This window comes from Nymphaea colorata, chromosome 10 (assembly GCF_008831285.2).
Source record: "Nymphaea colorata isolate Beijing-Zhang1983 chromosome 10, ASM883128v2, whole genome shotgun sequence".
NCBI classification, from domain to species: Eukaryota; Viridiplantae; Streptophyta; class Magnoliopsida; order Nymphaeales; family Nymphaeaceae; genus Nymphaea; species Nymphaea colorata.
In genome coordinates, this window is record NC_045147.1 from 11,558,858 (window position 1) to 11,573,690 (window position 14,833).

At 38.1% G+C, this 14,833-nt stretch overlaps 1 protein-coding gene across 2 annotated transcripts; it reads right to left on the reverse strand.

Annotated features, from left to right (window-relative positions):
- Positions 1-119: 119 nt before the first annotated feature.
- On the reverse strand, positions 120-14,513 carry LOC116262152 (uncharacterized). Of its 2 annotated transcripts, none has more exons than XM_031641274.1 (13): positions 13,889-14,513; positions 12,660-12,844; positions 12,480-12,580; positions 10,571-10,660; positions 8,057-8,166; positions 7,858-7,944; positions 6,473-6,675; positions 4,145-4,346; positions 3,980-4,030; positions 3,793-3,891; positions 3,077-3,136; positions 2,213-2,334; positions 120-1,396 (listed from the first exon to the last, which is right to left on the reverse strand). In XM_031641274.1, the coding sequence occupies exons 1-13, from the start codon at positions 14,165-14,167 to the stop codon at positions 202-204; spliced, it is 2,784 nt and encodes a 927-aa protein (XP_031497134.1). In that variant the 5' UTR covers positions 14,168-14,513; the 3' UTR covers positions 120-201. The 2 variants fall into 2 exon arrangements, with proteins under 2 accessions (XP_031497134.1, XP_031497133.1); XM_031641273.1 differs by having other exon boundaries at positions 2,213-2,337.
- Between the last annotated feature and the right edge of the window lie 320 nt (positions 14,514-14,833).

Here is a 14,833-nt window from a genome sequence, read left to right on the forward strand (position 1 = left end):
TTTATATTTCGTTGTTTATTCTTACATTTTCTAACTTTATGATTTTTAATTTAATTTATTTTTAAATTTTTAGCCAATTTGATTTACAAATGATTCTGATTACATTTTGATTCACCGAGTCACTAAATCAATAGGCTTTCCAATTCCATTCAGAAACCCGTTTTGATAACATTGGACATCGGCGATTAGCCACTTAGGCCATCAAGCACTTTCACCAGAGCCTTCATCTGTTCCATCACTGCTGCTGTGGCTGTAATCCTGCGTATCCTCATCTGATGATCGACTTTCATCCAATCTCTCGGTGTCCTGGAATTTCTTTCTAAAGTCAGGATCAATGATGTCAATCATTGCACTTAATTGTCGCTGCTCTTGACTCATTTTAACAGCATTGTCCCTAACAGGGACATTCTGGCTACCTGCTGCAGGCAATTGAATCTCTGTATCCTCCTCCATCAGCCCAGTTGATGGCTTCACATCTTCCTTATTTTGCAGGAAATCATTAGTTGCCACTTGACTCGCACAAAGGTCCTGCTGAGGAGTTTTTTCTTTGCTGGCCAGGTTAGCGGCGGCAGCAGTAATACGTTCTGCACTGCAAGGAGACTCGTTCTCTCCATGGCAAGAAGGAGCAGTGCTTGCTGCCCAACTGCCAAGAGGCTCCGATGCCAATAAATCAGCTGTTCCAATCATGCGCACATCATCCTTGCTACCTGCTTGAGTATCCTCCTCCATGGTTTCTGGAACCTCAAGATGCCCATGCCTTCCGGAGCCTCCACTTTCTCTTTCCTCGTGGTTAGCCTCTGCATCTAATGATTTTACAGAAGGTGACACGACATGCAAGGGAACAAATTGGTGTCGTCCTTCCAGTTCCTCATCAACCTCCATCGTCTCTCCTGCTACACAATCACTTTTATAAGAAGTATTTTGTGGAATGCCTAGGCCACAGGGAGAAGCTTGAGCCTCTGTTCCAGCCACCTGCTCAGTGCCAATTTGGTTATTTCTATCTGGTAGCGTATCAGCAAGATCAATATCAGAACCGAATCCTTGCTTTTCATGTGCTCTGCTGGTGCATTCCTCATCTTGGGTTTCCTCTTCTTCACCACACTCATGGCTTCTGTGTCCACAGTAGTGTTTCTCTGTGCTGCTGCCATCACTAGCCATATTCTTCAAACTCCTGACGTTTTTCCGAGTTGAGGCAGTGGAAGCTTCACCAGCAACATTTTTCAGACAACTTGCTTCTCTACTATTCTTCAACATTTCACGTGTGTTGGTATGGTTATCAATACAGTTTTCTTCATCCTCCAATGTTCTTTGCATTGCTTTGATCTGTGCTTGCTGCTTAGCAAGAAGGGAAGAAATCTCTTCTGTTGTGGAATAAAATGCACGTAACTGTGTCTCCCTGGCCATTAACAGGTAAATAAAGCATTATGCAGAATTATCAGCCAAGGTGTTGATAACTTGAACAGGTCCTACACACACTATAGATCATAGAAACAGTTGAACGTGGTGTTGCTAAATAAAAACCTTTAGCTATGCTCATAGATACCAAAGCCTCGTGTTTTGATCAAACTAATTTAATGGGAAACTGGCTTTATTTCATCAAGTTCTTGATGTAGTAAAATCCATGGACTTGAAAGTACACTTAACCACAAGAAACGCCCAACTTATAAGTTGGACTGCACAAAACAATGTCTGTTGAAGCTGTCAAGAATGCATTAGGACACTAACTTTCATTACTTACTAACCGTGTATCTCAACTAGTATTCATTCACAAAAACTTTTGACAGCAACCTTAGTGGATAAAAAATGAAAGCTGTCCAGAGTTCCCTTCGCTTTTCTGGAAAATCCATTAGTTCCACAAGGTCCTTGAACCTCATCATATTATCCTGTTGGTTGCAGAAACTCTGTACAATGAAGGCTTAGTCAAAGTAAATTTGGGGATTAAGAAAGAACATCAAACATAAGTCTTGTCCTTTGATATTGCTTTATTGTTCACGTAACTCATGGTTTCACACTTATTTCAGATATTCACAGCCTTGCCTAGCTTTAATCTTTCTAAACACACCTGCAAACACTGGTTACATACATAAACATGATAATCTCAAGTAACAAAAAATTTGCTTCTCCAATGGAAATGTAAATTAAAGAGATACTGTCCCATGTTGAAATGCATGCAATTGGATTGATGACATAGAAAGTCAGCAGAAATACTGACCGAAGAATTATTCTTTCTCTAGCACCCTGAAACTTTTGTTTTTCAATAGAAAGATCCCGAATGGCAGCAGCCATTTCAAGCTCAAGGGCAGACAGCTTAGCCCATGCCTCTTCACGAGCTACCTGCTAACAGCATCACCAAAGGCTCTCAGCAAGGATAGAACAGCAAAGAAATGCTCAAAATGTCCCAAACGCAAGTCATCACCTTGATCTATCACCAACAGAGAATGGAGGATGCAAATTGACAAAACTTGAACCCCACTTTTGGAAGACAGTATACAATATATACACATAAGTCTATTTAGGAACATGTAGGTAAAAAAAAACAAATTAAAATGACGATGTGCATCGAAAGAGCATTCATCCATCTCCTAAACATTGAACAAAATGCTGCAAACCCCCATCTCTCTGGGCGTGTTCTAATGAGCAAGTCATCACCTTGATCCATTCAAGAAAAAATTGGACACGCAAAAAACAAAACTCGAACCTATTTTTGGAGTACAGAATACCAATCTATTATATATACACATAAATCTGTAAGGAAGATTTTGCAAAAAAATAGGGAAAAAGTTATAAATCACAAGATGCATCCAAAGAGCATTTTTCCCATCTCCCAAGTCTTAACAAAAGGTTGTACGCACCACCTGTATAGCAACTACATCCATTCATTAAGCTTGGAGATAAAAAGTGAACTACATCTATTACTTAAGCTTGGAGATAACAGACGAACAGTTTCATAGAAAATGAAAATCCTTAGACAGCACATAAATGTCCACAAACAGCAAAAAGATGTGTATCCAATTCGCCTGTCAAAGTAAAATGCAGATACAAGAGGTCAACATTTTTCAAAGAACAGCATCCCTACCTTTTCCTTCTCAACCTCGTGCCTCAATCTTATTACTTCTGCCTCCATATTTTCTGTTTTCTGTAGCACAGACATCCAGAACAAAAAAGTAGTTTAAGCATTCAAGCTCCTAAGAATTAGGAACACAAGGTTTTCTTCTCAGCATTTTTATTTGCATGTAGACAGAGAGCCACATGAGCAGGCATAAAATCAACTCATTCATGCCAACATTTGTAGTATTGAAAATTGAAAAGCTGAAAGATAATTCAGAAATTGGTTTCTTCAGAAAGTTGGTAAAGGACAACAAAGAAACTTCAGAACACTAACAACAACCCAAATCATAATGTACATGAACTTTTGGTGATTATATTGGAATAAGAATGATTGATACTTGTGGCAAAAAGGAAAATCGATGCATAAATGTTGTTGCCATCAGCTTCTCTTGCAAGACTTTCCTAGTTTGTTTTACCAAAATTACATTTTTGGCCAAGCCATTTATGGGGGTGGAGGGTGGAGAGCACACTAGATGTCCATATGCAATTGCCCTGTTCAAAATGTCATATAGAACCAGTAGTCTGTCATTTTTTCTGACCTAAGAGAAACTACAAACTTTTCCTGTTCAAGGTAAAGCAAGATAAACCAAAATTCAAACAATGTCACACATTCTGAAAGGCTACCAAGGAAAATCGTTGGCAATTAAAAGAGTTGGACCGTTTCGCATATATAATCAGCCATACTTTTTGGGCATCTGCAGAGGCAATTTGTTCCGCATGAATCTTTGCTTCTAATTGCCGAACCTTCTTCTCAGATTTAACAAAACTTTCACGTGCATCCTCCTATGATAATAGCAGACAATAAGTCTATATCACCAAATAACTTTCCTATACAACATATCCGATGAGGAATTTCACATTAAAAACAGACCAGTTTGCTTCTCAACAACTCCACAAGGGCACGGCTTTCTTTGTCAGATTCCTGTGAAAGCACATTTTTTGTTGATCAGTGCACAGATCGATCAAGCACTTAACCACAAATACTAATATAGAGGTCCTAACAGTAACAATGCATACCCCTACATGACATGTATACCTGAAGTTTACTTATAACTTCTTGTAGCTCATTTTGTTGTCTCAAGGCAGCATCATTCTGCCGCTTTATTTCTTCCTCAGCCTCTGAACGAGCTCTTTCCAGTGCAGACTTCAGATCCACTGCAGCCTGTTCTCTTTCCACTCTGCGTTGATTACGTTCTTCCTCTAGCTGCGACTCAAGCTCTGATATAGTTGTCTTCTGACTACAGAGTAGAACTAAGGTAATCGGACGTTGCATAGTTTTGTTCCCAGAGATGCCACAGAAAGGAAATGATATAATTTCATGAAAAGAGAAAGGTTTTCAAGAGAAACTCAGTGAAAAGGAAAAGAGGAATAAATAATAGAATTTCTGAGGGGGCACTTGGAAACCTCAGATCTGATCTGTTCGAGACCCCCAAGATATGAAGTCCTTAGATTTCATTTTGGGCTTCCACACATTGGATTATTATTGTAAAGCTGAAAAGGTGTGAGTCTTAAATCTGACAAGGTCAGATATCAGATCTATTCCATAAAGCCTGAGTTATAGCATGGAGCTCCTGTCACCTCAGAAGGCTCTTGACACTCTAATATTCTTCATCAAATATTTTGAAATGTTGGGAAAGTACTACAACAATCCCATGAATAGGGTTCAATAAGTTTAAACTGGAAGCTTTGTCCAATATCACGCCATAGAGTCAAATTGCAGTTTACAAGAAAAACTCACTAAGCTTTATGGGAAAGGAGAAAATTGTAGCAATGAAGTAGCACCAGTTTTTACAATCAAAAGGTTGAACAATCTTCAGCAGTGGAGCTGGCACTTACAAGAGCCGCATGACAGTACATCTAAATCTGTATGTTCCATATGGAATTCGGTTGAGAATCTTCCTTAAAAAGACTAATTTGCAACTTTTAACCATGGAAGTCAGCAGCGAGCCAAGCACAATTTCTTGATTGGTCTGAATGAGAAGTGTTCAATAAGGATGCCTCTAATACAAGATGCCTCACGTACCAAAATATCAAAATCTACCCAGCTTTTCTCCAACAGATATTGAAATTGACTTCAATGCTAATCACAACAAATTACTAGTATTTACTACATAAGGCGTTTTTGGCTATTAACTTATCTATCAAGGCCAAAAAAACCAAGTGAACATTTTTTGCCTTGCTGAAAGGCTCCGTATGTGTTAGTTGAGCAAAATTCATTACTGAATGGATCAAACCTCATAAAGCGGTGTTTGTGAAGCCGGAGCTAGCTGGAATTTATGCATCAGATGAGAATTTGGCTGAACCACCTTGATAATGCTTGCCTGGGAGATGCCAGGCTTGTATTAAGCATTTGATAAGGGAAGTGAGACCCTCTACCCCAATTTGCAGTTACGCTAATGTGAATTTCATAAGGTCCAGTTTCTGGATGTAAGAACTACCAAATCCAGTATTGGGCAGCTCCAAATTTTCCAAATACAGAAATGCCCTTCATCTGCCAGCACCCAATAGAGTATTAAGGAAACACAAAAGATACACCTGAATCAAAGAAGGACCAGAGAACCAAGTCTTTATCATGACAGGATACTCAACAGTGATGATCATCAGCAATTCCCCCCCCTCAAGGTTCTTGAGAAAGAACATCATCTCGTTAGTTTCAAAGTTCTTAAACATAAGTATGGGATTCTTGTGAGAAATCTCCTTTGTGTATGAAGTTATGAAGCAAAGGAAAGTAAAAAAAAAAAAACTCTCCAAAATGATAAATTTGCCCTTTCCCATATTATATTCTAATAAAACTTTGAGATAACTGAAATACTTCCAACCAACCTCCCCTATCTCCAAAACCCATCTTCTACCAAGTAGTAACTATCCCTGCCACGCTACCCTGTAACACTTCCATGTTTTCATTTGAGGAATTAAGGAAGCACTTCACGGGTTATTTAATGGCAAAGATCATCTTATGCAAGACTTGGAAATAATTGAATAACTTCGCATATGGTGCAATAGATTCAGGATCCACTTATCTAGAAACTAACAAGGACGATATGATATCCTATAGAAACAAAAAAAATTCTACCTGGATCCATCACTTTAACCTATAGGCTTCAGGTAAAGAGGAAGTCAGACAAAAGAGCAACGATACAATCATGCAAACAAATATCCAAGAGTAATTTTTGTAAGTAAGCAATCAACAATTATGTGGCTAGATGCTAGGTTAAGCCCCAAACCTTTACTGAATATAGGAAATATACAAAGACATTACATGGAAAAAAGAGAGAGAAGGTCCAGAAAACCAGATAAATATCCAATAACTCAGTTATCTACAGGAAGGAGATGGTAAAAACTGTGTATTATTACATACAGTTACCTATTAATAATACCATCGGCATCAGTCCTTGATTGTATAGCAGCTGCAAGCCGTTCATTGAGATCAGCAATTGAGCTTTTCCTTTCTTCTGATAAGACACTAACCTCATCAAGCTCCTTTTGTTTGGCTTCCAATAAAGAATGCACATGCTTGACTTGATCAGCATATGAAAGGGAAATTGATTCCTTCAGCTCCTTCAATTCCTATACAAGGATAGGCACTAAATTTATTAAAATTGATGCAGGCAAACTACAAGTACAAGAAAGTTAAGATCTTGGAAGACACAAAAGTTCAGATAAATTCCTCTCAGAATATAGACTCAAGGGGCAAATGAATATGTCAAGTTTATGGCTAGTACAATAATAATCACAGTGGCAAAACCTTAGACATAAATATGGCTTGCCAAGGCAACCTCTCTATAAACCAACAATACTGGAGGGACTCAGAACTGTATTTCATTTATCTTCCACTATTCAAGGGAATTTCTAAGATCACTGCCATCATCATTTTGAAGTGCTTCATTGATCTTTTCAAAGTTTGAGGCAAAACTTGCATCGGCCAAAAATGATTCTATATTAATCCACAGTGACCAATATCCTGATGTTCGTGAAACATAGCAACCCTATCTGGCTTCAACAAGTCAATTTTTGCTCTACTTTCAGAAATTGGTAATGGCATAAATTTCATGCACAAAAGTAATACCAGAGTATTTTAAGGATCATTCTTCCTTTCATTTATTTTATGTGTATACATTCAGATGTTTGTTTCTTTTAAAAATTATCTAACAATTTCCATTTTTCAGAAGAAAAGCACAACTTTTCTTTTTAATATTCAACAGTTTTAATTTTTTTTAATTCCAAATTATATAATATCTTTCCAAGCTTTTTGAGAAAATCACCTTTAAACAACTCTCAGGAATATTTCGGATAAAAACTTCCAGGAATGTCTTATGACCATGGAAAGTTTAAATTTATTTTTGTCGGAATTGTCCAAAGGGCTAGCAGATATCCATGCACCAAACATTCCAAAACACATGAAGGATATATCATACACCGATACATGGCTATATCAATCAAGTACATCCATAAGCCCAATTCCAGGCAAATAAATATTGGCAGTTTCTGACACTTTATAATCCATGGGAAACCAAAGCCATGTTTCCTAGGCTTTGAATGAGAATCCTTCTCTCACAACTGAGGGGAAAATGCATTTTTGTCAAATTTCCTTGCATCAAAACGAATTTGAGGACATGAAGAGGGAATAAAATGGATGACATAAGAGTTCAATTTTGTGATGATCAAACTAGGGTCACCCCATAATGTCAAGCCATATGATTTCTAACTATCATTTAGAATTTTAGAGAGTTGAGATGTTGACAGACATACAGTTTCATGATGAGCTGCAGCTGCCCGAGCCTCACTGTGCAAGGTCTCAATGGTAAGCACATGGGTTTCCAGCTGTTTCCTCAAGTCCTTTTTTCCAATAAAAAAATAGCTTCAATGATTACAATTTTTGAGAAAAGGTAGAAAACGTAAGAAGAGATCAAGATCGTGGATGTTTGAATCCCAAAAGTTTTTTATTTACCTCATTTGACCTTTGCAATATTCTTACATCATCGAGCGATATTGGACCATCTGGTGCACCAATCCCAAGGCCTTTTGGTTTCTTACTGTTAGGGCCGAGATTTGCAGAACCTTCACAAAAATTATGAAAAGGTGAGGAAGAGAAGCCATTGAAGGATAAGGCCTCAAGCCCTCAACCTTTTATTGAAAAGAAGAGTAAATAAATATCAAAAGTGGAAGAGTAATTAGCACACACAATACGGGTGAATGATCAATGTTTGTTGTTAGGAAACAGGTATACTTATTGCTCTTTTATTAACAGAAAACTCTACTAATTTATTCTTCTGCACCAAAAAATATTTCAAGCATAAGCATCAAAGCATCCAGCAGCTTAAAAGTATCGTACAGACATCAATGAGGCATAGCGAGTGAAAGAAGCACCTGCATATTTATGTACATGCACATGTACATACACATTTGCACCCCTGTGTTTGAACAAATATCTGAACACACCTTGTAGAAGCAAAGCTCATGTACAAGAACCCAGTTGCAATTGGTTTTATATTGATAATGTCTTAACTTACTAAGGATAGAAAAGCAATAGTCAGCTCTTCAAAAAGGCATTGCTGTGACTAGGCAGGAAAGTTCACCCTAGCTAAGAACCAAGAAGAAAAATTGAAAATGGTAAGTGATAACAGTACCTACGGGGGCGTTTGATGGTTTAAGATTTTGATTTTAGAATCAAAATTCCAGAATTATAATTCCTCCTGGAACTGGAATGGAATCAGAATTCTGGATTCCAATATCACTTCATTTTTTATTATAGAATTAAAAATGACCTGTTTGACAAAAGAAGAATTAGAATTTTGGAATTAAAAAAACATGTTACTGTTGGATTCCATGAACACCTCTTCTGATGAAAGAGATGGGATACCTCTTCCAAACACCCTTTCTTAAACAGGCCATTGAGGAGGGCCTTGTCTGTTGTCATCAGCGGTCAACGCACACCTCCTGTAGGGAGAGCTTCTATGCATCCGTCATGGATGAACAGTAAGCAGATATTTTTCTTTGGGAAAAAAAAGAATGCACCTCCAAAAACCTACATAGAGAGAGTGTGAAATATAGTTTTTTTTTTTTTAAAAAAAAAAGAAAGGTGCTGTCGAAGCAGCCCCTTTGTCCATGGGCACCTCCTGTTATGAGGACAAGAGAGAGTAGACGATGGCGACAGAAGCTTCAGGACTGGGAGAAAAGGGGAGCAGGCACTTGAAGAGAGTTGGAATTTTGATTCCAGAAACAAAATCTAACCCCCCTTGGTCGGATTTTAATTCCAGAATTATGATTCATGAAGCAGTCCAGAATTCTATAACAAGATTCTGTGCTTGTTTCAATAATTCTCATTTAATCAAAAATTGGAATTTTGATTCTAAAATTCCTTTGATTCCACGCAATCAAACGTCCCCTAAAAGAACCAAAAGCAATTGAAAAAAAAAAAACTAGATGACTAAAAGTAATTGATATAGACCACATATAGTTTATTATATAGAACATTAAAGAAACAAAAAAAGAATACAACCCCTAAGGACTCCCAGCAGTTGCTTGGGCTCATATGCAACCTAGGCACTAGGGTTGCACCTAAAGCTACAGGGACTAGACAGAGGTTTTAAAGGATGAAATACTAGTGGTGGTGTGGGAAACAGGCATTAGGATCAACAATCTATATATGCACAAGAATCTCAAAGTTGGTTAACAGGGTAAACGGATTTTCAGTCATTAGATATCTGGAATGCATTGGATTACTCCAAGTTGTCACCATCATTATGCTAATGTACTGCCAAGATCTCATCAAATACAATAAAAAGGGCAGGTAGTTGCTGGAGATTTGTTCTTGATCTAAACTATTAGACTTGTTTACATAGACTATTTAGTGGAGAACAAGCATTGTATCAGATAACTTCTTAGCAAAGCGAAAAAGGGGATGGCTCAGGTTCTTTGGGAATTTAGGCAACCTCCAACAATTTCCAATTCCCATTCACAAAAATCTCATCAAAGTTCATTTTTAATACCACCGCTGCTTGGACTGCCAAACCCATAGAATCTCAAACAACATAAAATATTCCCACATCAATTGAAACTTACTATAATATGTTTCATCAACCAACACTAAATCTTATTTCCTATTTTTACAGTTGATGGTTTAGTGCGATTGGATCAATTCCACTAACACACTGTCCTAGGCTGACTTGGGAGGTTATGAGATAAGATCGGCCTTACCAGTTCTTTAGGCAGACTGCAATCCTGCCACTATTAGTGGGAAAAGAGACAGTCCTACCTACCAATCAATTCAAAAAGTCAGGTAACGCCACCAACCCAAGATCTTAGTGGCAGCATGAAGATACAACAGCTCCTACCCAATTATTGCAAGTGAAAGTGTTAAAAGATTAGCAAGAACAGACAGCAACAATCAAAGTGATAATGTGCCTTTATGAAGATCACAATAATAACAAACCAGCCACATAAAACATATCATATAGCATACCTGTTTTCCTCTTAGAAGGTATAGATTCAAGTGAATTTTCAGCAACAACTGACTTATCCACTTCTCGGTAGACAAATGCAAATGTGTTTTCTGAAAACTCGAGACAAAAAAAGATGGAGTGTAAGCCCTCCTCAGAAACTCCAAAATAGGTAAATTCAAATTCTGGCAACTAAATAGCCAAATATCAACCAGTCAGAGCCCATTGTCAACTCTGCCCTATTTGTGAGATATATGTCAAAAAGGAGAAAATATATGCAACAAATATGCTCCAGTAGTGTGCTTTTTATACCATGTATGGAAACAAACACATGAACCATCTTTATATGAAGTTATGAACAGCTCTCTTAAAACAAAAAGGTGTTAGGCCTGTAGCTATCACCAAGTTTGATGTTAGCAATCATCCATCAGATATAACATAATAATATAATCACTAAACAAACATAATTTGTGACACATAACAACAAATTTTGTCGGTAGTAAATGAAGTGTGCATGCACAAATATCAAATGCAATAAAATACTATCCAACAAGGCATCATCTCATCCAGAGGAACAGTGACAGGGTCTTTAAATATGCTTCACTTGGAAGATTTATCATACTACTCACCAACATGAACAAAGAGAAGATAACATACGCTCAGAATCATGTGAACTCCAGTACCCAGCTTTGTATCTCATGGAAACATGCATCTCATTTACCCTTTACATATTTTAGATAAAAATTTATTTGTTTTCTTCCTAAACCAGTAATCAAACATAACAAGTAGCAAATACCACTGCATAAAAATAAAAATAAAAAATGCACGATAACCATGAAAAAAATAAGAAATAACACTGTTGATGCTAAGTTTCTACCATGCGCTAGGCAAGTCCATACACCACGTGGTGTCTTGCCATTTTCTGATGAACAGTGACATTCTCATTCTTGATGCATCCTAAGCATAAATTAGATAGATAAAAGGGTTAGTTTGACACCATAATTCTAGAGCTTTATTTTCCTCTAACTCTTTGCAGTTCCCTCTTTTCAATTGTTCCCATGATTTTCTGTTTGTCAATCTGATCTACCGAAACCAGGATCAAGATAGCATTGCAAATTGCTAAATGCTAATGTGTTTGCCACCTTGTTGTGAGACATAAAAATACGCTTCAACTCACACATCCAGCATACACTAGAATTTACAGCCTTAGTGCTGAAGCAAGCAGTGGGGATTATGCATACAATACCAGTAGCCAGTATGGTATCATTTAAAGACTATGGAATCCGTTTTTGACATGAAAGAAATAAACAATAAGTCAATAACACTAAAGTTTTACCACGGGCTAGGTGCATCTATACACGGCTTGCCATTTTCTGATGAATATGGACATCTCTCTCATTCTTGATACATCTGAATCATGAATTAGATAGTGAAAAGGGTCAATTTGACACCATCATCCTAGACCTTCTTCTTCATCTAACTTTTTCAGCTCCATTCTTTCAAAATTTCCCATTATTTTCTGTTTGTCAGTCTAGTCTACACTCTACAGAAACCAAGATCTAGCTAGCATTGCAAATTGCTAATTGGTTTGTCACTTACTTGTGAAGACAGAAAAAGAGGCTTCAACTCATAGATTCAGCTATTTACGATGCTAGTGCTGAAGCAAGCGGTGTGAATTATAACTACAACATCAGTAGCCAGTATGATACAATTTACAGAGTGTGGGATCAGTTTTTAATACCAGTGCCTAAGACATGCCTATAGAATCAAGTACAATTGGTAGCCAGGCTTTTTATAAATAGAAAGGCGGCTCCTTTGCAGGAATTATCAACCAAAACACAAAGAAAAACTACGATAACAATTACAGTGCATAGAGAAAAATTAGAAGGACAAGGATTTTCAGAAAAAATGACAAATGGTCAAGGTAGTTACCATTGTCAGGACGATTAGCAAGAGATATAACATCTCCATGATGAAGTTCAACATGATCATTCTTCTTCAGCATTTCCCAGTTAAGATATGTTCCATTGGTGCTATAAACAGTTCAAAACATTCAGCTTGTCCACAAAATGTAGGAAATACCATTTTTGAAAATGAAATATGTCAGTGCACCTTGTATCCCTTATATATACTGCAAAAACGAGACTATTTTTTGCATTTGGGACATTATCAACCACTTTACTCCTAAAGATTTTGCAATGCCTTCCACTAACTACAGGTGAATCACAGCGGAAGATTGATCTCTCATTCCCACGGCCAATGATGTTCTCGTCAGACACCAACATTATGTTTTTTCCCTGATTTAGAAAGATAGTGAAAGCACAAAATTAGTAAACTTATAAATGAACTAAAGATAAAAGTTCTTTGCTGAATTCTGTCCATAATCAAAGATCAAGTTCATCATAATAACACGACAAATTCTTTGATGATTCTCAGGAAGCCTGAGTAAAAGAGGAACTTGTTGAAATTCAAAACCAAGAAATGCTGCTTATACTGGTGTGCCCTCCCAATAGAATATTAAAGGAAGAAAAATACAGTGTAAATACTATAGAACCAACAATTTATTGTTTAGAATATACATACAAAATGTCCGTACAAAAATGAAGCACATGCATGCTTCATCCAAGAGCACAAGTATAGATATCTATTGCAAATCCAAGCAAAACTGGATGGGGAACTAGGAGGAATATATAAATCGCGGAGAGACAGAAAACAAGAAGGAAACAGAAACATTTTGCAGAAAGATTTTTCCGCTGGATGACTAGCGTTTTCCTCACTAGCCAAATTGAATAGCCAATAGCTCCTACACTTTTCGAAACAAAACCTCGCCAGAAAGCTTTTTTCCTCCAGACCAGTGGTAAACGCCCCACTATGGGACCATTTCAGCAGATCCTTTTTCCATGAAACAACAATTGTAAATTTTCAGTCGTAAATAATAGAAAAGGAAGTCTGATAAATAAATTTGAATCTGCATTGTTGAATAAAATTAAAATTTCCTCTGTATCACTCTCTTCTGTGCAAATTGGTGCACCCAAACATTAATAATCCATCTACGCCTTTGTGTAATAGAAAGTTAGAAACAAAGAGATGAGCAGGAAAGAGCATTCACAATCCTCAGATAACAGCAATTGTCAATTAGACGCATCTTTGAAACGATTTCATCCAATTGATTTGAATCAGATTTCTACATGCATTTGCACCTAGTGGGTATATCATCAGATGGTTCGATAGCTAAGTAATTGCAGAAAGAGTGAAATATGAAGCAAGTAGAAAAGAAGGGAATGGTCGCGAATGCCAACGTGCTGAGAAGACGCGAGTGGATAAAGAGATGAGTGTCGTACTTGAAAGTAGTCTCGGGCTTTCGAGGAGATGGGTTCGAGGACGCCCCACGCTTTGGTAGCCGAGAGGTGGATCGGCTCGGCGGCGAGGGTTCGAGCGGCTTCCTGAAGAGATTTCTTTATGTGTTCGCGGCTGGTGTCCACCAAAGGAGTCGGAGGAGCGGCTCCTTCCTTCACCCGCTGGCCGTCTGGAGACAGCACTGCATCTCCTTCCTTCCCGCGCAAGCCCGTCGCATCCGCCGCCCCTCCGACTTCCTTCCCGCCCTCGCCCGCCAAAACCATCGCCGCTTCCCCTTCCTTCCCACGCTTGGCTTCCGAAGCCAGCACACCTCTTCCTCCTTATTAGGCTGGTCCTCCGACGCCAGCACTATCTCCTCTCCTTCCCGCGCTTGCCACCCAAAGCCAGTTCCAACTCAGGCTTTGCGAGTCGAGTGCTTTGTACTCGTCTTCCTCTTTCCCTCACTGGCTGGCCAAATCCAGCACCATGTTTTCTGCCTTTACTCACTAGCCTCTGAAACTCTCTCTCTCTCTCTCTCGTTCTCTCTCCGGCCAGCAGGACTAGAAGAAAGGAAGTGGCTCCAATGGCAACGAGGACGACGGCAGACGTCTGAAACGGAGGGAAACACAGTCGCGGGGCTCTTGGGAAATGCGAGAGAGGACAACGGGTCGTTGCTGATCACACCGATCGTGTCCTAAATGAATTATTCTGTCACATGGACACGAATATAACGCGAACTATTTCCTTCGTTTTTTATATAAGAATTAACAAATGACGGCTCAACCCTTGAAAGTGTATATAAATAATGGCTCAATACTTGTGAATTTGTAAATAATTGTTTGAGTTTACAAAATAATTAATAAACACACGCTTTGGTAATGAAAGTTTAAATTATACTTAAAAACATTTTATTTTTATAAAAAATAATTCGCGTCCCTTTAAACTTCGTT

Coding starts and splice junctions, on each gene's coding strand:
- LOC116262152 (XM_031641273.1), bottom strand. CDS start 14,167: ATGGTTTTGGCGGGCGAGGGCGGGAAGGAAGTCGGAGGGGCGGCGGAT. Junction 4,031..4,144: donor AAGTTATAAGTAAACTTCAG/GTATACATGTCA, acceptor GTGCTTTCACAG/GAATCTGACAAAGAAAGCCG. Junction 3,892..3,979: donor AGTTGTTGAGAAGCAAACTG/GTCTGTTTTTAA, acceptor CTATTATCATAG/GAGGATGCACGTGAAAGTTT.